The sequence below is a fragment of the Somniosus microcephalus genome, chromosome 15 (genome assembly GCF_052327205.1).
Source record: "Somniosus microcephalus isolate GS21.2 chromosome 15, FLI_Smic_1.0, whole genome shotgun sequence".
In the NCBI taxonomy this organism is placed as follows: Eukaryota; Metazoa; Chordata; class Chondrichthyes; order Squaliformes; family Somniosidae; genus Somniosus; species Somniosus microcephalus.
In genome coordinates this window covers 69,975,765-70,002,948 of record NC_141001.1, presented here as the reverse complement: position 1 = coordinate 70,002,948, position 27,184 = coordinate 69,975,765, and the positions used below count along the sequence as shown (strand labels likewise).

Genomic DNA, 27,184 nt, shown 5'->3' with positions numbered 1-27,184 from the left:
GACTGCAAAGCAATATGGTGGGAATATTGTGTTTAATCAGAGTCTTGGTGATGAATAGAACATGGTGATTGAAGCTCAGTTCAGGGTGTAATAGGACACCAAGCTTGTGCATCATTCCAGATGATGGAGCAACCAGTAGGAGCCGCATAATGACTTAATTCCTCTTAATGTTCAATTGGAGGAAGTTCTGATAACATATAGATAGTCATGGAGTGGAGGGTATTGGTGGAGAGGTAAAGCTGGATTTTGTTGGCTTTCACATGTAAATTGGCCCATGCCTGCGGACACAGACATTAAGGAACATGTAACTGAGGAAACGCATGGTGCCTAGAATGGGGGCATAATGGAGTTGACTGTCTGAGGGTAGGAGGAGAAACCATTGCTGGAGGTGAGCTATTTGGGGCAAGAAGGACTGGAACCATGCACGGGCAGGTTTGTGGAGGTGGACCACGGAGAAGCGACAGCGCAGGAGGATGGAATGGTCAGCCATTTCAAGGTTGTTTATTCCCTGCCCCATGAAAAGATGACTCGGCCAGGAGAGGCGTACTTGCAACATGCATTCTCAACTAGGTCCGTGCGTCATCCCAGGAAAACAATAAGAATTCAGTACATTACCAGAAAGTTATAAAAAAGTTTAATTTAAGCAAAAACCTGCCAATACATTTTATCAAATAAACTAATCAAGAGTAAAGATTTTATAGTTAACTTACTAGTGGGTTGCACACACATTTTTCAGTGCAGGAACACAAGTTTGATCTCATCCAGCATATTGGATAGAAACATAAGATAGGAGCAGGAGTAGGCCTTTCGACCCCTTGAGCCTGCTCCGCCATTTAATGAGATCATGGCTGATCATCCAAATTCAGTACCCTGTCCCTGCTTTCTCCCTATATCCCTTGATCCCTTTAGCCTTAATAGAAACATAGAAGATAGGAGCAGGAGTAGGCCATTTGGCCCCATATATTTTAATAATTTAATACATGTTTCTTAGTTAGGTTCAATTCTCCAATAATACATAATTTGTAGAAAGTCAACGGGTTTAAGGAAATTCCAACGAATTTTGTTTGTTTTGGTTCATTAATTATATTAGTAAAGTTAATCCAGTATCAGGGACAGCTTTCTGATTTGCAAAATTAATCCAGTACAACTAAAAGAAGCACTTAAACACAATTTTAACTAAAAGTAAACATTTAAATTTTGTCAAGAATTTCCTCAGATTTTCTTACAATCCGTTACTATAAGTTCAGCAGAAGCGGAAGATCAGTGGAAACCCCGGAGACACCACTTAAATGGGGTTTCTGCTGATCTTCCACCGAATTTATGGCGACTGATTGGGAGAACCTTGGAGGAAATTTCAAGCACCTGTTTTTCCAATACATTCCTCTTTCCCATTCTCTTTCTCTCTCTCATTTTTAACTTTTTAAATCACCTTATCTAACCCCATCCTTTGTTTCTTTTAACCTCTTCCACCGTTTATAAAAAAAAAAAAAAAAAAAAAATCTGAATTTTAATTTACTTCATTTCCTCTTTCTCCTGGCTCTCGTCCATTTTGGAGGTGCAAGGAAGTTCAGAAAACTGGGTTGTAATTGGTGAAAAAATTACTTTCAAGGCAATCAATAACCTAGGCTCACAAGATTGAGATCCAGGTCAGTCTTCGATGTGTTATTACCAAGAAGAAGGCTACTGAGTGAATATAAGCATCTTAACCTCGAGTGAATAATGTTGACGGCAAATGTGTAGTTCTCCTGCCATCCAGTTAGGCAATATCTGGAATTTCTAGGGAAAGCTAGTTAAGTATGAAGGAGAAAGGAAGAGAAAGTTATGCTGTAGTATGATAAAGTAAGGTGGGAGGAGGCTCTTGCGGAGCATAAACACTGGCATCGACCAGTTGGGCCAAATGCCTGTTTCTGTGCCTCCTTTTCTGGCTGTGAGCTGATTCTGTGCATCTGCTGGCTTGCATTTGGTTGCAAAATAGAGTCTTGATGCTCATGAGGGTGAACAGGACCAGTTTTTTTTTTTACTATTTAAAAGCCCACCAAGCCTGCATGCCCATAATTTGGCATGCAGTTGCATTATGACATCAACCCATGAATTGGTTTCCAGTGGGCCTGCAGGGAGAGAGCGGTCATAATATAAATTGGGAGAGAGTAATGCCCGGAGACCATGTGAACGTCACTCCCCATATATTCAATCAATAAGGAGGATTCAAGAATACAGCTTCTCGGAAGTACATGAAACAAGAGGCAGGCTCTAAACTCTGATTGGTCCATTCATTGATTTATTCCTGTATTGCTTTAAACACCTCCCTCTGCTCTCAACAGTAATAAGTACTTTCTGTTAAATGTTCCATGAGTTATTCACAGTTGATTTGTATATAAAATACCATGTTAAAATGCACAATCAAGGCATAAGAGCTGTAACAAAATACAAGTAAAACTATTCCCAATGGGTCCCCCATGGTGTGGTGTTAGGGTAAAGGACTTTGACGAAGAAGGTGCAGAACATTTTGAGGGAGGAAGGGGAACAGCCAGCAGTTGTGCTCCATGTGGAAACCAATGACCTAGGAAGGAAAAGTGTTAGTCCTGCAGTCAGAGTTTTAGGAGTTAGGGAGGAAGTTAAAAAGCAGTACCTGAAATGTAATAATTTCTGGATTAGCTCAGTGCCACGCACTAGTGAGTATAGGAATAGCAGGATAAGCTAGGTTAACACGTGGCTAGAGAAATGGTGCAGGAGGAAGGGCATCAGATTCCTGGGGCATTGGGACCAGTTCTGGGGCAGGACAGATCTGTTCAAGATGGACGGGTTGCACCTCAACAGAGCTTGGATCAGTGTCCTTGCGGGGAGGTTAACTAGTGTGGGGGGAGTGTTTCAACTAATTTGGAATGGGGATGGGCACCACTATGAAACATTAGAGAGGAGAAACCAGGTGCACAGAGGACTGGAAGAGGCAAATAGCACTAGAATAAATAATATTTCAGAAATAGGAGGGATAGAACTGGGGGCAAACACGAGGCAGTTTAAGATGGGTTTGGAGTGCATGTGCGTAAATGCACATAGCGTAGTAAATAAGGTTGGTGAGCTGCAGTCACAAGTTGCTACATGGGACTATGATATAGTGGCAATAACAGAGACCTGACTCAAAGAAGAGGAGGATTAGAAACTTAATATTCCTGGCTACCAGCCATTCAGGAAAGATAGGGAAGGGGAAAAAAAGAAGTGGGTGGCAGTATTGATGAAATAAACTATTATAGCACTGGACAAGGATGATGTAGTTGAGGGGGTCAAAGACAGAATCTATTTGGTTAGAATTAAGGAACAGTAGAGGAGCTATTAGTATACACCCAGTATTGTATCAGCCACCAAATAATAGGAAAGAGATAGAGGAGCAGATATGCAGGTAAATTACAGAAATATGCAAGAACTAAAAGAATAGTGATAGTCTTTAATTATCCAAATATAGACTGGGATAGTAACAGTGTAAAGGACAAAGAGAGGAAGGAATTCCTAAAATGTGTACAAGAGAACTTACTTGATCAGTGTATTTCCAGCCCAACAAGGAAGGAAACAGTGCTGGGTCTAGTTCTGGGGAGTGAAGTGGGGCAAGTTGAGCATGTTTCAGTGGGGGAGCATTTGGGGAACAGTGATCAGAATATCAGGTTTAGAATAGTTATGGAAAATGATGAGCAACAATCAAATGTAAAAATACTGAACTGAAGGAAGCCTAATTTAATTAAGTTGGAAAGGAATCTGGTGCAGGTGGATTGGAATCAAAAATTGGTTGGCAAAACAGTAATTGAACAATGGAAAGCCTTCAAAGAGGAGATGGTTTAAATACAGAGTAGACACAAGTCCCACGAGGGGGAAAGGAAGGGCATCCAAAGCCAAAGCTCCCTGGATGACTAAAGATGTAGAGACTAAAATGAAACAGAGAAAAGAGGCTTATGACAACTGTAAAGTTCATAATACAGTAGTGAACCAAGCTGAATACACAAAGTACAGAGGAGATCTAAAAAGGGGAATAAGAGGGGAAAAGAGAGAGTATGAGAATAGATTAGTGGCTAATGTAAAATGGAACCAAATATCTTTTATAAACATATAAACAGTAAAAGGGTAATTAAAGGAAGGGTGGGGCCGATTAGGGACCAAAAAGGAGATGATCTTGTGGAGGCAGAGGACATGGCTGAGGTACGAAATGAGTACTTTGCATCTGTCTTCACTAGAGAAGAGAATGCTGCCAATGTAGCAGTAAAGGAAGAGGTAGTAGCAATATTGGATAGGATTAAAATAGATAAAGAGGAGGTACTTAAAAGTTTGGCAGTCCTTAAAGTAGAAAAGTCACCCAGTCTGTGTAGATTGCATCCTAGGTTACTGAGGGAAGTAAGGATGGAAATTGTGGAAGCTCTGGCCACAATCCTCCTCAGGTATGGGGGTGGTCCCAGAGGACTGAGAATTGCAAATGTTAAACCACGTTCAAAAAAGGGGAGAATGATAATCACGGCAATTACAGGTCAGTCAACCTAATGTCGGTGGTGGGGGAACTTTTAGATTAATCCAGGACAAAATTAATTGGCATTTCGAAAAATATGGGTTAATAAATTAAAGCCAGAACGGATTTGATAAAAACACATCGTGTTTGACGAACTTGATCAAGTTCTTTAATGAAATAATGGAGAGGGTTGATGAGTAGTGCGGTTGATACATGAACTTTCAAAAGGTGTTTGATAAAGTACCACATAATAGACTTTAAAATTAAAGCCCATGGGATTAAAGGGACAATGGCAGCGTGGAAACAAAATTGGCTAAGGGACAGAAAGCAGAGAGTAGTGGTGAACAGTTGTTTTTCAGGCTGGAGGGAAATATACTCCCAAGGGGTCGATATTTGGACTCTTGCTCTTTTTGATATATATTAATGACCTGCACTCGTGTATAGAGGACATAATTGTTTGCAGATGAAATGAAACTTGGCAATGTAGTAAACAATGTGGATAGTAACAAACTTCAGGAGGATATAGACAGATGGGTGAAATGGCAGATGAAATTTAGCGCAGAGAAATATGAAGTGCTTCATTTTGGTGGGAAGAATGAGGAGAGGCAATATGAACAAAATGGTACAATTTTAAAGGGGGTGCAAGAACAGAGACCTGGTGGCAGGACAAGTTGAGATGGCTGTTAGTCAAGCATATGGGATACTTCACTTGATAAATAGAGGAATAGAGTACAAAAGCAAGGTAGTTATGCTAAATCTTTATAAAACACTGGTTAGGTTCATATGGAGTATTGTGTTCAATGCTGTGTACCACACTTTAGGAAGGATATCAGGGCCTTGGAGAGGGTGCAGAGGAGATTTATTGGAATAGTACCAGGGATGACGGTCTTCAGTTATGTGGCGAGACTGGAGAAGCTGGGGGTGATCTCTTTAGAGCAGAGAAGTTTAAGAGGAGAGTTTATAGAGGTGTTCAAAATCATGAATGGTTTTGATAAAGTAAATAAGGAAAAACTGTTTCCAGTGGCAGAAGGGTCACAGAGGACACAGATTTCAGGTACAGGAAACTTTGTGCTATCCGGCACCGACGGGACCGAGCTGTTGCCGTTCCCTCAAAACTGACGGACAAACCAGCGTTAATGTTGAAGCATACGGAGCTTTTCAGCTCCGTATCTGGCAACAAACACTCTTGCTTAGCAACAGCTTCTAAACAGTCAGCCGTACCTTGGAAGCGACTCTGTCGCTTAGCAACAGCTTCAGAGAGACTTTGCAGAGCCTGACTGTTGGAAAAAAAAAAGCCACGAGAAGAAAAAAAACCTAACAAAACGGCTCCTGATTTTTGCCGGTGGCTCGAGCTTGCCGGACATTTAGCCTCCGGATAACACAAAGTTTCCTGTAATTGGCAAAAGAACCAGAGGAAACATTCTTTTACGCAGCGAATTGTTCTGATCTGGAATGCACTGCTTGAAAGGGTGGTGGAAGCAGATTCAATAGTAACTTTCAAAAGGGAATTGCATAAATAGTTGAAGGGGCTATGCAGAAAGAGCAGGGGAGTGGGACAAATTGAACAGCTCTTTCAAAGAGCCTGCACAGGCACGATGGGCCAAATGGCCTCCTGCTGTGCTGTATAATTCTAGGAGGTTTCTAATACTGATTTTACTTCAAAAAATGAGAAAGTATTTTAAAAATCCATTTGAGGATTTAAATCTGGCATTGTTGGGTACTCTTGGAGTTCTCTGCAGAGGAAATCCCTGACCCTGCACAACCATTTGCTTCCAAATGTAAGTACTTGTGCCTCCTGGACAGACTTGGCTTAATGAAACTGCACTACCCCTGCTCTTTGCTCTCCTCCACCCCCCCCCCCCCCCCGCCAACCCTGCCAAGTGATTTTATTTTCATTGTTTTAAAAAAGCATAGCTGCTACTACACACAGCTTATACACTGATGAAATCAAGTAAAGATGGGAAAAGAATTTTGAAGTAAACCTGGAATAGCAAAGTAATTTTTTTATTCCTACCAGTTATATATTTTTTTTTGCATGAGGAAAATTTTAAGTGGGGACTTGTGCAAATATAATGCATGGCATGGTCCTGACCATTAAACCTAGCAAGATCCAATTCCTGATCTGATCTTAGTTGAGATAGCAGTGAGAGACTGCAATTGGCTTCAGATCCCCAGGCTAGTAATGGATGTCTCCTGCCCCACGACTGTGTGGCTGTTAATGGTTCCAACACCATCATCAAGTTTGCGGATGACACCACGGTAGTAGGCCAGATCACCAACAACGATGAGTTAGCCTACAGGGAGGAGGTCCAGCATCTCGTGAAGTGGTGCGCTGATAACAACCTGGCCCTTAACATCAAGAAAACCAAAGAAATCATTGTGGACTTCAGGAAGTCCAAAGGCGGAAGTCACACCCCCATCCACATCAATGGGGCTGTGGTGGAAAGGGTGGACAGCTTTAAGTTCCTCGGAGTCCACATCACGGAAGACCTCTCCTGGTCCCTCAATACCTCCTCTCTGGTGAAGAAGGCCCAGCAGCGCCTATATTTCCTAAGGAGGCTGAAGGGATGTAACCTGTCACCCCTGATCCTCTCTAACTTTTACCGCTGCACTATAGAGAGCATCCTGACAAACTGTATCACAGTATGGTATGGCAGCTGTAGCTACTATGACCGGAAAGCCCTGCAGCGGGTAGTCAAAACTGCCCAACGCATTACCGGCACCCGGCTACCGACCATAGAGCACATATACCAGAAACGCTGTCTACGGAGGTCACGATCCATCATCAAAGACCCTACCCACCCCAGCCACAGTCTGTTCACCCTCCTGCCATCTGGGAGACGCTACAGATGCATTCGCACCCGTACGAACAGATTTAGGAACAGCTTCTTTCCCAGGGCTGTCATCCTACTGAACTCCACAAATAAACTCTAAAGCCTGCACATCTGCCAATGCACTTTATTGTGGTTATGTTTATGTTAATATACTACAAGCCAAATGTATGTTGAATGTTTAAATGTCTTAATCCAAATGTACACTCTCGGGAGCCGCAAGCCTACATTTCGTTGTACTGCACTTGTGCACTAACAATGACAATAAAAGTTGATTTGATTTGATAAAGTTTTGACTGCAGTTAGAAATCTCTATTGGAACTGTGCATGTAGAGAGACCAGGTGAGAACAGAATATTGTTCAGCAATGATGGCTCCTGTAGTTGAGTAGCCTACCAACACTTACTGCCAAGGTTTGCACATGTTGAATGCCTAGTTAGGTGATGTACTAGAGAGCTGTTGATGTCTGTCAAACCGCATGCCAACAGCAAGAAGTGCTCTCAGAAGAAAAGGGGTAAGGAGAGAAAATTGGAGGGGGCAATTAACAGCTCTTAATTAAATACTATTGCTGTTGTGTTGTGGCATTTTTGGAATGACAGGCTTAATGACATAAGAACTAGGAGCAGGAGTAGGCCATTTGGCCCTTCGAGCCTGCTCCGCCATTCAGTAAGATCATGGTTGATCTCCTACCTCATCTCCACTTTCCTGCACTATCCCAATATTCCTTGATTCCCTTAATATTCAAAAATCTATCGATCTCTGTCTTGAATATACTCAGCGACTGAGCCTCCACAGCCCTCGAGTTGAGAATTCCAAAAATTCACCACCCTCTGAGTGAAGAAATTTCTCCCCATCTCAGTCCTAAAAGGCCGACCCCTTATTCTGAGACTGTGACCCCTGGTTCTAGATTCCCCAGCCAGGGGAAACACCCTCCCTGCATCTACCCCGTTGAGCCCTGTAAGAATTTTGTATGTTTCAATGAGATCACCTCTCATTTTTCTAAACCCTAGAGAATATAGGTCTAGTCTACTCAATCTCTCCTCATAGGACAATTCCCCCATCCCAGGAACCAGTCTGGTGAACCTTCGTTGCACTCCCTCTAAGGCAATTATATCCTTCCTTGGGTAAGGAGACCAAAACTGTACACAATACTCCAGGTGTGGTCTCACCAGGGCCCTATATAATTGCAGTAAGACGCCTTTACTCTTATACTCAAATCCTCTGTAATAAAGGCCAACATACCATTTGCTTTCCTAATTGCTTGCTGTACCTGCATGTTAACATTCAGTGATTCGTGTACAAGGACACCCAGGTCCCTCTGAAGACCAACATTTCCCAATCTCTCACCATTTAAAAAAAAAACTTTGCTTTTCTATTTTTCCTACCAAAGTGGATAACTTAACATTTCTCCACATTATATTCCATTTGCCATGTTCTTGCCCACTCACTTAGCCTGTCTATATCCCCATGAAGCCTCCTTGTATCCTCCTCACAACTTACATTCCTACCCACCTTTGTATCGTCAGCAAACTTGGTGTTTATGGTGTTTAAAGGTTGCACAGGATAAATGTGCAACACTTGGTGAGCAATCGTTGTTCAACAACAGCAACTGGCATTTATATAAAGCCTTGAACATAAAAACATGTCCCAAAGTGCTTCACGAAGATACAGTAAACAAAATGGATGCCTCGCCAAAGAAGCAGTCAGCAGGAGGGGTAACAAAAAGCTTTGTCATATAGGTGGAGAGGCAGAGGGGTTTAGGGAGGGAAATCCAGAACATGCGGCCTAATATACCTGAAGGCATGGCCGTCAATGATACAACAAAGGGATGAGGGGGAATCTGCAAGAGGCTAGAGTCAGGGAAACAGAGTTTAGGGTGGGGTGGGGATTATAGGGCTGGAAGAGGTTACAAAGATTGGGAGAAGCTAGAGATTTAAATACAAGTATGAGAATTTTAAATTTGAGGGTCTAGAAATTCAGTGGCCTGCGCCACCAGTTTGCGCCCAAAGAGGGCTTTTGCGCCAGTCTGCAAACTTCAGGCGAAATTCAGCGGTGCGCTAATGGCGGCGTTAGGCTGTAGCGCTGCGCCGCCACCGATGGCGTCATCGGTGTGCGCAGCGCCCCGTTTCCGCGAAGAACGCCATATTAAGTCGCGCCCGCCTCTTCAGCACCGGCCGCAAACAGCGACCGGTACACAGGGCCTACCTGTGGCGGTAGTGGCGGTAATTAAAGTGGAGGTGCGGCCGGCTGCTTTTTCGGCGGCCGCCTGCCCGCACCTCCTTCCCCGGCCTCCTCCACCCACCCACACCCCCCCCCCCCCCCCCCCCCCCCGCGGCATTGCCGGCTGGTTTCCGGGACCCCGGCACTTCTCCGTTCTGCCGGGCTCTTTTGCCGGCACTCGCGATCGGGGCTCCGGCTGCTGCAGGCACCTCCCCATTAAGAGAGGGAGGAAGGCCTGCAGTACCGCAGCCTGCCGCTCCGCTGCGGGTGGCGCTGCGGCCGCTAGCGCGCCAATAATCAGTTTCAGTGCCCAAGCGGGGCGCCGAAACCCCTGTTTAGCGGCCGCCTTCCACTTGGTGCGCTGACACTGAATATCCCGCTTGCGCAAGTGGATCCGCGCGCAGCGGTAATTCCAGCGCCCAGGCGAGCTGGGCGCCCCAAAATGAATTTCTAGGCCGAGGTGTTGGGAACTGGGAGCCAATGTAAGAAGAAAGAAAGAAAGTCTTACATTTATATAGCGCCTTTCACAACCACCGGACGTCTCAAAGCACTTTATAGCCAATGAAGTACTTTTTTGGAGTGTAGTCACTGTTGTAATGTGGGAAACGCGGCAGCCAATTTGCGCACAGCAATGTGATAATGACCAGATAATCTGTTTTTGTTAAGTTGATTGAGGGATAATTATTGGCCAAGACACCGGAGATAACTACCCTGCTCTTCTTCGAAATAGTGCCATGGGATCTTTTACGTCCACCTGAGAGAGCAGACGGGGCCTCAGTTTAACGTCTCATCCAAAAGGAGGCACCTCCGACAGTGCAGCACTCCCTCAGCACTGCACTGGAGTGTCAGCCTAGCTTTGTGCTCAAGTCCCTGGAGTGGGTCTTGAACCCACAACCTTCTGACTCAGAGGTGAGGGTGCTACCAACTGAGCCGTAGCTGTCGGCAAGGACAGGGGTGATGGGTGAATGGAACTTGGTGTGGAATACCACATGGGCAACAAAGTTTGGATGAACTGAAATTTACCGAGGGTAGAAGATGGAAAGCATGGATGAGCGTGTCAGTGGCAGATGGACTGAGGTAGAGGCGGAGGTGGGTAATGTCAGAGGTGGGAGTAGGCAGTCTTTGTGATGGAGAGGAAATGGGGTCGGAAGCTCAAATCTGGGTTGAATAGGAAGCTGAGGTAATCAACAATCTGGTTCAACCAGGAAAGTGATGGAGTTGGTTGCATAGGTACAGAGTTTCGGGCAAGTGCTGAAGACAATGGTTTTGGTTTTCCTGTTGTTTAGCTGTAGAAATTGTGGCTCATCCTAGACTGTATGTTGCACAAGAAGTCTGACAGCATAGAGGTAGTGGAAGGGTTGAGAAGGATGTTGGAGAGGTAGATCTGAGTGTCACTGCCATATATGAAAGCTGATCCCATGTCTACAGATGATGCCACCAAAGGATGGCATGTAGATGAGGGTGCCAAGGCTGGAACCTTGGGGGACTCCTGAGTTAATTGTGTGGGGCAGGAAGAGAAGCCATTTATGGAGATGCTTTAGCAATGATTGGAACGGTAAGAGTTAAACCAAGTTGGGGCAATCTCACTGAGCTGGATCATGAAGGAGACGCATTAGAAGATGATGCTGTCAAAGGATGCAGAGGTCAAGGAGGGACTATGCACCATGGTCACAGTTACAGATAATGTTATTTATGACTTTGGTAAGGGCCATTTTGGTGATGTGAGAGGGATGTAAAGCTGATTGGAAAGAGTTAAACAGTTGCGATGAGATGGGCACGTATTTGGGAGACAACTGCACAATCAAGGATTTTGGGTAGGAAAGTGAAATGGAGAGGTAATTTACAAGGTCAGAGGTACTTTTTTTTTAGGAGGAAGGTGATGTTGATTTTGATAGTGATGGGGACAATGCATGAAGAGAGGGAGCCATTTACAATGTCAGCTAGCATGGGAGCTGTTAAGGGAAGTTGGGTATTCAGCAGTTTAGTGGGAATGGGGTCAAGACAGCAGGAGGTGGATCTCATGGATGTGATGAGCTCAGAGAGGGCAAGGGGAGAGATGGGAGAGAATATGAGGGTTCAGGTCTAAAACAGGGGACCATAAGGGAGCTGTTGCTTGACAGGCAAGGCCAGGGGGAGAAAGCAGCAGTGGTAGCTTAATGGAAGATCTTTCTTGATGACAAAGAAGCCCATGAATTCCTCGCACCTGTTAGTGGAGGTAATTGTGGAGGAGGCAAGGAAGAACAGTTTAAGTAGATGGGTAATGGATCCTCCTATCCAGCTTCTACCATTCTCGACACCAAAATAACTGTAGTCAAGACCATAAACAACAATCTATATGACCATAATGCATACTCCCTACTTGACCTCCTCAACCTTTCTGCAGCATTCATAATAGTTCTGCAGCCTTCATAATGGTTCAGCAGACCATCCTTCTCTGTTGCCTACCTCCCTTCCATTCCTACCTATCCGAGTGCAACTAGTGCTTTTCCAACAATAGCTTCTCTTCACCCCTTATACCATCTCTTATGGGGTCCACGAAGGATCTATCCTTGGCTCCTTCCTCTTCCTGATCTGTTATTAATAGCAAAAATGAACGGGCATGGAATTGGAGGTAACCTTATGACATGGGTTGGTAATTGGTTGAGAGGTAGGAGATGGAAAGTAGGAATAAAGGGAAAGTACTCTGATTGTCAGGACATGACAAGTGGTGTCATCCAGGGATCTGCTTTTCATCATATGTATCAATGATGAAGGTATAGAGAGTCGTGTATCCAAGTTTGCAGATGACACTGAGTTAGGAGGCATAGTAAGTTGTGCAGGTGGAAACAAAGGGTCATACAAAGGGACTTAGACAGGCTAAGTTAGTGAGCAAAACTGTAGCGGATGGAGTTCAATGTGGGGAAGTGTGAGGTCACCCACTTTACATTCCATTAAGACAAATCGGAATATTTTCTTAATGATGAGAAAATAGGAACTATGGAGGAGCAAAGAGATTTGGGTATCCATGTACACAAAATCACTAAAAGCTAGTGGACAGGAACAAAAAGAATCAATAAGGCGAATAGAATGTTGTCCTATATCTCCAGGGGGGCTGGAGTATAAAGGGGAGGAAGTGCTGCTCCAGTTGTACAGACACCATCTGGAGTACTGCTCAGTTTTGGGTGCACCTCAAAGTATTTATTGGCCTTAGAGGGAGTATAGTGCTGATTCACCATAATGATTAAAGGGTTAAATTAATGAGGATAGGTTGCATAAACTTGGCTTTATTCCCTTGAGCTTAGAAGGTTGAGGGGTGATCTAATCAAGGTTCTTAAAATAATAAAGGGATTCGATAGGGTACATACAGAGAAACTATTTCCTCTGGTGGGGGAATCTAGAATAAGGGGTCCGAATCTTAAAATTAGAGCTAAGAAATTTAGGAGTGAAATGACAAAGCACTTGTTTACACAAGGGGAAGTGACAATTCTAGGCTGTGAATGCTGGATCATTTGAATTTTCAGGACTTGAGATCGATATATATCTCTTCCCAAACACTTCTTTCCTCTGACTCTGGCCTCCAGAACACAACTCCCCAGTCCCTTCACCCCCACCCCCCGGCCCTGTCCCCGATATACCTCTGTCTGTACCTCGCTATCCTTTTAAAGAACCTCCTCAAATCCCTTCTCTTTGACATGGACTTGGTCACCTGTCTAATCTCTTACTTCCTAGCTCAGTGTCTGTTTTCATCATGCCTATATCCGATGATTTTGGATTTTTTATGCTACAGATATATAAATGCAAGTTGTTTTATATCATTCATCTGTATGACAAATTTATGCACTGTGATCAGGTTTATGGTTAATTGTTTTTCACCTGGGCATATTGCAGAATAAAATATTTGATTCTATGTTAGGTATGTTAGTGGTGTTTGGGTAGCAGTTATATCATGCAGTCTTCCCGGTGAATAGCAGCAACGTTTGCCAGTTTTAGGATATAAATACCAGAGACTTGAATCAGTCATTGTTACAAATGAACGCTTTCTATTCTTTTGTCTCTGGAGTACTACTTCCTTCCTGCTCCTTCCACTCCACCATTGCAGGTGATCTTTCAGACGCTATGCTCTTTTTCTCTGGAAGTCTGTTCTAAGATCATCTTGCCTTGTTGCCTTTTAACCTGCTTTGAAAAATTTCCTTAAAACCTCTCCCTTTGTGCCTTCAGTTTCCCCCCTCAGTTCATTCAATTCCTGCTTGGTGTCCATCTGCTCCCCTTGCAAAATGCTCTGCGATATTGTTCCACATGAGAAGTGTTATACAGGAAACTTTGGTTTAACCGGAGGTTGTATGTCCAGAAAACTCACTCTACCAGCAGAATTCACCCCCCCGAAAACAGCGCCCGAGTAACCGGCAATGTTGCCGGTTCCGAGTCCGAGTCTCCAACGGTTGCCGAGTTCGTCAGTGGGGGTAGTTCTACAAACTGCCACTACTCGGCCTCTTGGCGCCAGCGGAACTCGGAACACCTCAGAAACCCTGCATCAGGAGTCTCACCCTCCCACGCTGCCGGTAGCCTCTTCTGACCCGCCATTTTTCGGGGTTCCACTCCAGTACTGTGTGTCTCCCACGCTGCCGGTCGCCTCTTCTGATCCGCCATTTTTCGGGGTCCAGTCCAGTACTGTGTGTCTCCCACGCTGCCGGGAGCCTCTTCTGATCCGCCATTTTTCGGGGTTCCAGTACAGTACTGTGTGTCTCCCACGCTGCCGGGAGCCTCTTCTGATCCGCCATGTTTCGGGGTTCCAGTCCAGTACTGTGTGTCTCCAACGCTGCTGCAACTCATTGGACTGCATTATGGAAATCCCAAAAGTTGATCCAACCAAAAGGGAGAGAGTGGTGTTAACTTTAAAGCAGAAAATTGATATATGCAAACGACTAGAAATGGGAGCGAAGCGTATGCACATTATGAAAGAATTCAAAATCGGTTCGTCAACAATGTACGACATCAAAGCGCAGAAGGATAAGCTGCTCAAGTTTTATGCAAGCTCGGAGACCTCTAAGAGTGTAGAGAAACGGCGCACGCTTCGTAAGCCTAAGCTTGAAGAGCTGGAAACCGTGCTTTGAGTGGTTTGCTCTGAAGCGTTCAGAGGGTGTTCTGATTTCCGGACCCATGCTAATATCAAAAGCGAAGGATTTTTATGCAAAGATGGAGCTCACTGACAAGTGTGCTTTCTCTGATGGATGGCTATCGTGCTTCAAGGCACGGCATGGGATACGATGACTCGATGTTTGCGGGGAGAAGAATTCAGCTGATCACGACGCCGCAGAAGAATACTGCGATTATTTCAATCGGATTGTGCAGCAACATGATTTGTCGCCAGCACAGCTATACAATGCCGATGAAACGGGCTTATTTTGGAGGTGTTTGCCAGAATCAACACTTGCTGGGGCTAGTGAGGCTAATGCTTCAGGTTACAAGAAAAATAAAGATCGTGTAACCGTGCTAACATGTGCGAACGCTGCTGGATCACACCGGGTTAAACTTCTCGTCATTGGGAAGTATAAAAATCCCCGTGCATTTATAAATGTGAGGCACTTACCTGTTGAGTACAAAGCTCAAGCAAATGCTTGGATGGATAAGGAAATCTTTTCAAATTGGTTCCATCATACTTTTGCTCCATCTGTGAGGGAACATTTCCGTAGAATAAGGAAACCTGAAGATAGCAAATGCATTTTATTGCTGGATAATTGTAGAGCCCATCCGCATGAATCCGAGTTGGTTTCTGGAAATATTTTCACCATTTATTTGCCACCAAATGTAACTTCTCTCATACAATCCAAAATCACAAGTGTCATTACAAGAAAGACTTCCTACGTAGACTGATAAGCCAAGATGACAGTACAGGTATTCAGGCATTTCAGAAGGAATACAATCTTAAAGATGCCATCTTTAATGTTGCATGTTCCTGGAAATTGGTGAAAGGTCACACTTTGAGACAAGCCTGGTGCAGATTGTGGCCTTCTGTAATGTTTGCTGAAGGTTCTTCTTCAGAGGAGGAATTTCGTGGGTTCAATGTTTGTCCGCGGAAGACTGCAGTAATGGAAATGGCTGACATGGTGAAAGATGTAGGTCCAGCAAACCCTCTACATCACCTCAGTGAAAGTGATATTGAGCAGTGGGTTGATGCCGATAGAAGTTGCTGTTGTGCATTTGCTAAGTGATGATGGAATAATGGAGAATGTTTTGAATCCAAGGAAAGAAAAGGAAAGTGTGATGGAAAATGAAGACGATGAGATTTCTGAAGTGAACAAGATTTCTTGGGCTAAAGCTGCAGCAGAACTTGCTTCATTCATCAAATTTGCTGAAAGCCGTTCTTGCTATTCTGCCCAAGAAGTTATGCAGTTCCATATTCTGCAGTCTACCTTTCTGCAAAGAAGGCAAGAGTCCACTAAGCAAGCAGACATCCGGGACATGTTTAAGAAAGCTTCCAAAAGAGTTGGAGCAGTGGAAGTGCCTGAAGAATCTGTTGAATTGCATGATCCTGATGAACCAGTTGGCTTGGAATAAGTGTACAGTCAACCACCGTACAGTACTTTATACAGTACTGTACAGTCGTTTAAGTTTTGGTGCACTGCACAGTCATTTATAAGTTTTGTTTTACTGTTAAGTTATTAAAGAGTTATGGATTACCATCAACTGGCAGTACTGTACTTCAAGCATCTTTCACCATCCATTTAACACAACATTCTGTAGGTGAGTACCCAATTACTGTATATTGCACATTTCTTGATTTTTAAATTTTTCTTAGTTAAAAACAGCCTGAGTAGATAATCCGCTCACCACTCCGGAACTTTTGATAGATCGGCATCACGCCGGTCCCATCGGTGCCGGATATCAGAACTTTTCCTGTATATATGTAAGTTACTTTCAAATTCAAAAACTTGGCATTCTGTTATTAAAATGGTGTACATGCAAGGGGGGTGTTTATAATCCAATTAAGTTGTAATAGCTTTCATTTTGCAACTGCATTTGTGTTGGAATCCAAGGAAACCTATCTGAAAAGTCATTATATCTTAAATTGAATGGTGCACAGCATTTGACAAGAAGCCTGTAGATATGGCTGCAATCATGGGCCAGAAATTCGTGAACGGGGCTTGCCGCGCATGCAAGCCCCGTATATGCACTTACCCTGCGCTCCTGCCGATCAGCTCCAGGGACGCCTGGAATTGGTGTTTCAAACAGAAGAATCCCGGGCAGCGTATGACGTCACGCCGCCCAGGAGTGCAGCCAGCGCAAAGCCTGGAGCGTGCAGTGCAAGTGAGACACGCCCCTTAAGGTCTCATTGTAGCAGGACACGCCCCCAATGTTTCTGTCAAGCTGCTAAGCATTTTTACATGCAAAGCAGCAGTTTAAATAGGTTTTTGGAAGATTTTGGTAACTTTTATAAACTTTTAAAAATGTTTACATTATTTTGAAGAATCTGAAGCAGTTTTAAACAGATTAAAGCAATTTAAAGACTTTTAAAAGCCCTAAAAGAATTTTTTTAATTCCATTTATTTATTTAGCAATGTCGTCGTCATACGTGTCTTCACACTGTTCCCTTTGGGGAACTGTATGAAGTGGTGGAAGGATTTATGGCCATGATTAACGCTCATTCCGTGACCGTAACCATCTTTGAGCCAGCCATTAGGGCGGTTAGTCCTATGGCGGGAGGGTTTTACGGGCTTCCACAAGCTATACAAGGAGGGGGGGCCACCCACACCCACGGACGCAAATATCCCACTGGATGTCAACCCAGAATTTAGAGCCCGAGCTCCGACTCCACTTGCCGGGACTGTCTGGAGCGGGGTTCGAAACCCTACCCTGATCTGGCCCAGCAGCGGGGATCCTACCGCTATGCCAAAGGCCCAATCCGATTAGCAACGTGAAATGGCTGGAATGAGCACACTTCACGGCATTAAAAGAACTCACAATTGAACTGATGATGACCTCAGCAATCTCCTCAAGGAGGTGGAGGCGCAGCGCCTGCTCATCATTGGTAATGAGAAGTCAAAGGTGCCGCAAAAAGGGCAGATGATAGCTTGGTCTTTCAAGTGGCAGCATAGGGCTCCAGTCATGGGGAGGGAAAAGGCGCAGGAAACGTATGGGTGTCACCTTTTGTGCGGAGTGGGCCTTTTGCGTAGCGGTAAGCATCCCCGCCGCTGGGCCAGAAGGAGTAGGGTTTCGAACCCCACTACAGACAGTCCCGGCAAGTGGAGTCGGAGCTCCAACTATAAATTCTGGGTGGACATCCAGCGGGATACTTGTGGGAGCCCGTAAAACCCTCACGCCATAAGACTAACCACCCTAATGGCTGGTTCAAAGATGGTTACGGTCACGGAATGAGCGTTAATCCCGGCCATAAATCCTTCCACCACTTCATACAGTTCCCGAAAGGGAACAGTGTGAGGATACGTACGACGATGACCTCTTGCGCAATGCACCTCCTTGGACCCTCAGTCGCAGATGCGAGGGGGCAAATCGTGCAATTGTTAAATTTTTCATTTTATTGACATGTGAAATGTTGGACCAGTAATTCCCTTCCAAATGCGTGAGTACGGTCGGGGTACTTACGCGTCTGGCCGGAGGAAATGCCGGTTTTCAGCATGCACAGTGCATGTGGGGAAAACCGGCATTTCCTGTCCTCTGAACGAAGGGGTGCAGAGGCAGAACGCGTGCGACTGCACAGGCAGCGCGTGCGCAGTAAAATTCGCCGCTTTCATTCATGCTTTCAGTGAGGTCAAGTCATTACAACTTACACATGAAAAAAGCATGGGTACAGTTGCTCCAGAGGCTGCGGAGGAAGATATTTTTTTATCGTGGAGCTTCTGAAAGTATGTATGTCTGTATATATTCCTTTGCGTGTTATGTATATATTCCTTTACTTATGTGTATGAATATTATTTAATTATGACTTTCAGAGAAAGTAACTTATTGGAAAATCATAATTAAAAACATACATTCATACACATTAGTAAAGGAATATAAAACATACATACATATACGTAAAGGAATATATGTGGACATACATACATAACTCATTCTCACATTCCATTCACACAGCCACAATTGCTCCTTCTACCTACCGTTCTGAAAATCCGTTTAAAAAAAAAAAAAAAAAAAAAATTAAACTTTAAAACTTACTTAAAATTTCTTAAAATAACTTCCCTCCCTTTCCCAAACAAAAATATTGCATTTCAGAAGCTCCATGATAAAATATATCTTCCTCCGCAGCCTTGGAACAACTTTACACCTGCTTTTTTCAAGTGTAACTTGTAAGGACTTACCCTCACTGAATCCATGAATGAAATCTACAAAGTTCACTGCGCAAGCGCTGCCTGTGCAGTCGCACGCGCTGTGCCTCGACCTCGGGTCTGGAAATGCCGGCGTTCCCCGCATGCGCTGTGCATGCTGAACGCCGGCATTTCCAACGGCCAGATGCGTGAGTACCCCGACCGTACTCACGCCTTTGGCCACGAATTTCTGGCCCATTAAAGCAATTACATGTATCAGAGTCCTATTTAATGAACAACGACCATTGAAATTATTTTTCTTCACTGTAATATTAAGGAGTTTATATGCGAAGGAGCCAGCTTGTATTTCATATTGAATTCTGCTATCTTATAATTGTAATGTAATAGTCGTAAATGTCGGGACCATAGTGTATTAAAGTCAGTGCTGTAGTGCACGTTGGCTTGTGGCTTTGCTGTTTATTTGTTCTGTAGAATTCATATTATTCATTACCTCAACCCAGTTCATACTATGGATATACCCTAATCAAATTTCACCGAGAATAGCTTTTGCTGATTATTCTAATATATGTAAAACTATAGGTATAATATTGCTGCAAAGGCCATTAAATGTTCATTGTTAAACAAGAGCATTTTAAATCTCAACTCTGTTTTAGTGTAAATATGCTGATAACCATAGGGAGCAGGAACTTGCCTGTAAAAGTTTTAAAATTTTGGGGTGCAAGAAGAATTTTAGTTAAATGTGGAGATTAATACCAATAACATTTGAGTGCTAATTGATGAATTTCTTCTTAAGATAGGCAGCAGAAATTGCACTGATCGTTTCTATATACAATTTGTATTGTTGCTGAAGGGGTAGTGAAATAAAGAACAAGTTTAGATTCAACATCATTTTGTATTAAAGTATGCTCATGCTGTTAGTCCTCTGTAGCAAGTGTGCAACATGATAAAATTTATTCTGATTTTATTCTGCTTTCAACAGGATAATTCCTGGACCTGAAGTTTGAAATTGGATAGTGTTTGCAAATACTTAGTTTGAAAGTTCTTTATCAAAACGACACCCATGTGCTGTGAAGAATTATTTATGTATTTTCTGTAATGGTTATTCTTAATTGTTGCAGAATAATTTGCTTGTAGTTTGTTTATTCAGTCTATCTGTTTAATGTTCATTTAGATTTTTATCATTCACATTTTTTATGCAGATAGATGATCTTGTGGTCGGCCACAGCTGTTTACCTTCTCTGTTTTGCATTGTCTTTTGGAAATGTTATAAATGTAACTCTTCATGTACAGGAAACTTTGGTTTATCTGGAGGTTAACTGTCCGGAATGCTCGAGCCACCGGCAAAAATCAGGAGCCGTTTCGTTAGGTTTTTTTTCTTTTCGTTGCTTTTTTTTCCACCAGTCAGGCTCTGCAAGGTCTCGCTGAAGCTGTTGCTAAGCTACAGAGATGCTTGCAAGGTACGGCCGACTGTTTAGAAGCTGTTGCTAAGCAACAGGGTTTGTTGCCAGATACGGAGCTCAAAATCTCCATATGTTTCAACATTAACGCTGGTTTGTCCGGCAGTTTTGATGGGACGGCAACAGCTCGGTGCCGGATAGCACAAAGTTTCCTGTAATATAACTAAGCTGTAACTAAGACTATATGCATTTTTGATTTCACAAGCTCAAACACCTGAAGTACCAGCAGAATGAAAAAGATCCGTTGTACTTTACAACCAATGTATTAAATTATTAAAGGGAACCACTTGAATGAACTTTCTGAAATACATTGTAATTTACAGTCCTATATGCAAATATTAATAAACATGTTACTTAGTGGAAGCTGTAAATATCTATAACATCACCATTATATAAAATAATCAATTGAATTATTTTAGATTTGTCAGTTCTGAAATGATTATTGACTGCTTATCATTTTTTGATGTAGAATCATACTAAGGAAGGCTAAATAATCCTTTAGCGTATACGACAAATCATTACTGAAAAACTGAGTATCTTCATTTATGAAATTACTGGTAATTACAGTTGCCAAGAAGGCGGCAAAACCTTAAAACATTTGCAAAGCCAAATTCCCATGTGGTGAAATAACACCATTTTCATTTTCTTCCGGGAATATCATTTTCAGAGCACGTAGAAAGAATTTGACAGAATGAATATTCTGCTGAGTAACTTCTGAATCTGAATAACCATTTGTCTAAATTCAGTCTTCAGATTTATAGATTTGAACTATTGGCAAATCAAACATTAAAAATAACTAAGAAATCACACAACACCAGGTTATAGTCCAACAGCTTTATTTGAAATCACAAGCTTTCGGAGCACTGCTCCACTGGTTTATAAAGGCAGGGTTACCTCTCTATTTCGGCTCAAGATTGACCTTTTAATCCCAACATCTGATTTACTGTACTTTGCTCACTGCCACCGAGCATTGTTGCAATAACTTCAATTTATTGTTAAATGGAAAGATGATCTCATGGTCCTGATTAAGTAATAGTCTTAAATGGTCATCATCCTTTGAAATCAAGGGTAAACAGTCATTGAAGTAGTGTTGAATTGTATCACTGTGCTGTCTATTGATTTTGAATGGCCAATGCTGAATTGACTGTGCTTCAGCCCAGTCAGCTACTCTTTTGTTTATTTTAATTGAGTAAGAACATTATTTTGATCTCATATTTTAACTTTTTCCTGTAGAAATTATTTTCATTGGGAGCTGGAGATAGACAGTTGATTCAAACTCCTTTGTATGATGGTCTTCCTGTGACGAGCACAAGTGTGGCTCTTCTTTTTCAACAGCTGGGTAGGTCTGAATTTTCTTAATGCTTCTCCTAATTATGTTTTGTTAATTATTCCAACATATAGTTTATGTACGTATTGACAACTTTGGCAAGAGTCACATGACAAATTAGTTGTATGATGACTCTGTACCAAGGCAGTACTAAATTGCTCTGGTTCAGCCACTTCCAAATCTTATCTAGAATCAGAATGGATGCTGGTCTAAGGGTCCACCTTATTAAGATATTTTATAGATGACTTTCCTAGATGTCTACACTTGTCCTTCAGCATATTCCGAGTACAAAATTTCAGAACATACAGGTCTGAATACATTTAAAGGATCATGAGTTGAACTGAAATTAATGTGTATTAAAGCAATTGACATAAGATACAATATTTAATATGGAGATCTGATAGTGATTACAAAGCAGTAGACTAATTGGGTCAGAGATTATGAGTGAAACGAGAAATGCATAAAAAAAATCAACTGCGCCCTGAGATTATATTAAGCTTTGTAATTAGTTCCTTCCTAATTTATGATGCAAATTTTTTTAATTTTTGCAAGTGAATTTTATTCAATTTTTGTGCTAGCATTGGTGGTTGATACTGCAAATTGATGTTTGATGTTATTTACACCGCAGCAAAAATGAATGTGCATTCTTATTACAAATTTATGAAGCAATAATTTGTGATTGATTACAAGTTTTTATGGTGAGCAAAGACTATATGTAGTAATTAATTTATATTATCCCAAGTCATGTATGAAACAGGAAGAGTGATAATTTATTTTTCCCTTCGTATTGCTGTTTTGCCCGCTTGCGGTCGCTGGCCCACCCCTCCACTCTCGGACTTTGTCCCCCCCCCTCTCTGCGCCCCTCCCCTTCCCCCCTCTCTGCGCTCCCCTCCCCCCTCTCTGCGCTCCCCTCCCCCCTTCCCTACGCCCCCTCCCCCCCCTCTCTGCGATAGAATGGATAAATATTTGAAGTAGAAGCAGATACAGAGCTATGGGGAGAGAACGCAGCAGTCGGATTAACTTCAGATATCTCTAACAAAGAGCTGGTTTGGACCTGATGGGCCTCCTTCTATGCTATAAACATCTATCCTATTCTTCAACCCGTACCAACTGTAGAAGCTAAATGGCCTGACTTATCTCTTTGAAAATTTGAAACCGACTCAGTGAGTTGAGCAGTCCAGTCTAATTGAAAACTCTCTAAATAGCTGCTGGGATTCCTTGGTTTTAAAGAACTGACAGCTATGTTCAAAAGTAACTGAGTTATACACATAACTGAGGAAGTCACAACGGCCTGGATTTTGGGGTCAGCGGCAAAGGAACGGGGTATCACTGTCAGCAACTTCCGGATTTCCACATTTAACTCTGCGTGCGCGGGTGCCAGAAGTTGCTGTCAGGTTCACACATTAATGACGGTGAGTGCTGACTGTTTTGCATTCATTTGAACGCCATATTCTGGGCCCATATGTTTAGCTTGAATGTGATTTGGCTCCTCTTCTCAAGCTATCTGTTTGGACACCAAACTGAACTAAAGTGCTTGAAACATTATGTCAAGATAACCCAAATTCCCTCTGTATCCATTCACGTGCACATGTTGACTGCCACGCTGGACCCGAGCCCATTATTTCTAGCTCCTTAATTTTTTCTCATGGCTCCTCGCGGGCCTTTCCCTCTTGGGTCCTCCCATTCCTGTTGCCCAGTCTTGGATGAAATTTCCTTCAGCTAAATATTGATAAGACCAAAGCCATCACCCTTGACCACCAACTCTACCCTTGCCACCTACTCCATTCCCCTCCCTGTCCTCTGCCTCAGAAGACTGTTTGTAACCTCATAGAATCATAGAAAGTTACAGCACGGAAGGAGGCCATTTCGGCCCATCATGTCCATGCCGGCCAACAAAGAGCTATCCAGCCTAATCCCACTTCCCAGCTCTTGGTCCGTAGCCCTGCAGGTTAGAGCATCCTAAGTGCACATCCAAGTACTTTTTAAATGTGGTTAGGGTTCCTGCCTCTACCACCCTTTCAGTCAGTGAGCTCCAGACCCCCACAACCCTCTGGGTGAAGAAATTTCCCCTCAAATCCCCTCTAACCCTTCCACCAATTACTTTAAATCTGTGACCCCTGGTTTTTGACCCCTCTGCTAAGGGAACTAGGTCCTTTCTATCCACTTTATCTATGCCCCTCATAATTTTATACACCTCAGTAAGGTCTCCCCTCAGCCTCCTATGTTCCAAGGAAAACAGACCCAGCCTATCCAGTCTTTCCTCATAGCTAAGATTCTCTACTCCCGGCAACATCCTTGTAAATCTCCTCTGTACCCTCTCTAGTGCAATCACATCTTTCCTGTAATGTGGTGACCAGAACTGCACGCAGTACTCCAGCTGAGGCCTAACTAGTATTTTATACAGCTGAAGCATAACCCCCCCTGCTCTTGTATTCTATGCCATGGCTAATAAAGGCAAGCATTCCGTATGCCTTCTTAACCACCTTATCTACCTGCCCTGCTACCTTCAGGGATCTGTGGACATGCACTCCAAGGTCCCTTTGTTCCTCTACACTACTCAATGTCCTACCATTTAATGTGTATTCCCTTTCCTTGTTAGCCCTCCCCAAATGCATTACCTCACACTTCTCTGGATTGAATTCCATTTGCCACTGTTCTGCCCACCTGACCAATTTATTGCCATCTTCCTGCAGTCTACAGCTTCCTTCTTCAGTATCAACCACACAGCTGATTTTAGTATCATCTGCAAACTTCTTAATCATACCCCCTATATTAAAGTCTAGATCATTGATATATACCACAAAAAGCAAAGGACCTAGTACTGAGCCCTGTGGAACCCCACTGGAAACAGCCTTCCAGTCACAAAAACACCCATCAACCTCAGTATTCTATGTAACCCAGAACTGAGTTTCTAACCCCATATCCTCCACATCACAAAGACCACCTACTTGTATTGTCATAACATTGTCTGTCTCTGTCCTGCCTTAGCCCATCTGATGTTTAAACCCTTCAATCCATGCCGTTATCACCTCCAGACTTAACTCTTCCAATACAAAAGCAAAATACTGCGGATGCTGGAAATCTGAATTAAAAACAGAAAATGCTGGAAATACTCAGCAGGTCAGGCAGCATCTGTAAAGAGAGAAACAGAGTTAACGTTTCAGGTCAGGTCCAGTGTTCTTTGGACTGGCCTCGTTCACTCATCCTCCATAAATGTTAGCTCATCGAAAACTCTGTTGCCCATATTATATCCCACATTAAGGCCGGCTCACCCATCACCTTGGCTTCCGGTTCTTCAATTCCTCAAAATTTAAAGTTTTCATCCTGTGTTTAAATCCCCTCGGCTTTGCCTCTCCCCTCCCCTTCTCTGTAACCAGCGCTATTTTGACTGGCCTCATCCACTCATCCTCCATGCCTTTAACTGCCAAGATCCCACACTTGGAATTTCCTCCCTAAACTCCTCCATCTCACCACCTCTCCACCTCCCCCTCCTCCTTTAAAACCCTCCTTATAACCCACTCTTTGACCAAGCTTTTGGTCATTCCTCCCAATATCTCCACCTATAGCTCGTTGTCCATTGTTATTGATGTAGACTGTGGACATGATTTTGGAGGCAGTTAGTTTTTAAATTCTTAGTGTTGTGATTAAATTAAAGGGGTCATTATAATGGTAAAACTTCACTTTTTGCACACTACTTTACCTCACTTCTACTACTGAACTGTGCTCTTGATTGCTTGAAAAGTTCTTTTTGCACAATTTGCATCATTACCAAATAGGTAAAAATAACAATGATAGTCCACATGTGAACAGCAATGTTCCGTCTAATTTTTTTTTGGCCTGTGCGGCCCCTTTAACATGCTGCGCAGACAATTCAAAATTCCGCGCATGCGTGTTTTTTCTATTTAAAAGCCGGCTCACTGGCTGCGTGGGACCTTCAGAGCGTGCAGCTTAAATGGAACATTGGTGAACAGGCTGACCAGCAACCTGAGTAAGTGGTGCAGTGACTTAAGAGAAACAACAAGAAATCAATGGAAAAGCAGGTTTTCCTGCTTCCTTATGCACAAGAACTGCCTATGCCAGTGTCTAAAATTTATGGTAGCTTGTGTTTACTACGTTAAAGGTGCTATATAAATGCAATTTGTTGTTTATTTAAAAATATCAGTTTATATAATTGTTCATTTCACTGAAGTCCGTAGAAGGAAAAGCACAGCATGATGGTAATGGTATGTTATTAGGTTTATTGTAAGACCGCAAAAGACCTGTAATTCCTGAGCGCCTAACCACTGCTGGTGCAATATCCTGAATACTTTTATTTGTCATATGTTTGCTTTTATAATCATTTGTCTGTAATGTAACAATCTCACATTTGTTAAATGTGAACATTTAGTGTGGTCTAACTTGCGTCACCATATATGTGTGAATTTATTAGTGAAAAATTAAAACTATAGAAATCATTTGGGGAAAAGAACATAAATAACATTGGAAATACTAGTAATCAAAAATGCTGATACTGAAATGAAGTGTTAATGCCTGCTCACGGATATTTGAACTGGCATTAGGTATTTATTTAGTGTACAAATGTTTACGTAACATAGAACAGCTCATACTTTTTAGAAAGATATACTTTCGTGCAGCAATATTTCATCAGGAAAAATACATTCTCAAGCCACTACTACGTGGACTACAGTACTGTACCTACTAATGTATTTTTGGGAAATTTGTAATTCTCTGGAGAGATGGAACTGTTTTTAATGGATATGGTCCAGAACCATTAGCAGTTGAATATGTTTTGTAGTATTCTTAGCTGTTGACTGAAGTTTTATTAGGTGAATTGAATGTTTTGTTCACAGCTTTTTACACTGCCCAATAATAGGAACATCAAATGTCAAATTATGCGACTAGAAACAAGTTAAGCATTTAACAGATCTTGATTCTGTATGATATTGTGATTTGGAGCTCCAAGAACATCATCCCAAGTAATTTTCATTTACAGAGGCATCATAATTTTTGAAGTGTGATTCTATTTTTGCATATAAAAATAGAAATGAGAACTTTTGTGTGAACATAGGAACAAGAGTAGGCCATTGAGCCCCTCGAGCCTGTTCCACCATTCAATGAGATCATGGCTGATCTGCAACCTAACTCCATATCTGCCTTTGCCCCAAAAGCCTCAATACCTTTGGTTAACAAAAATCTATCAATCTCCGATTTAAAATTAACAATTAATCTAGCATCAACTGCCGTTTGTGGAAGAAAGTTCCAAACTTCTATCACCCTTTGTGTGTAGAAGTGTTTCCTAATTTCACTCCTGAAAGGTCTGGCTCTAATTTTTATACTATGCCCCCTAGTCCTAGAATCCCCAACCAACGGAAATAGTTTCTCTCTATCTACCCTATCTGTTCCCCTTAATATGTTGAAAACTTTGATCAGATCACCCTTTAACCTTCTAAGTTCTGGGGAATACAACCCTAATATGTGTAATATCTCCTCGTAAATTAACCCTTGAAGCCCGGGTATCATTCTGGTAAGCCTATGCTGCACTCCCGCCAAGGCCAATATATTCTTCCTAAAGTGTGGTGCCCAGAACTGCTCACAGTACTCCAG

General features: G+C 42.7%; 1 protein-coding gene across 5 annotated transcripts in view; it reads left to right on the top strand.

The window, feature by feature from the left end:
* sbf2 (SET binding factor 2) overlaps positions 1 to 27,184 on the top strand; it is a 709,984-nt gene that overhangs the window by 304,527 nt on the left and 378,273 nt on the right. For all 5 annotated transcript variants that reach the window (XM_086007986.1, XM_086007985.1, XM_086007989.1 and 2 more), the window contains exon 6: positions 21,487 to 21,592. In XM_086007986.1, the coding sequence (XP_085864112.1) occupies positions 21,487 to 21,592 (106 nt within the window). The remainder of the gene's footprint in view (positions 1 to 21,486; positions 21,593 to 27,184) is intronic.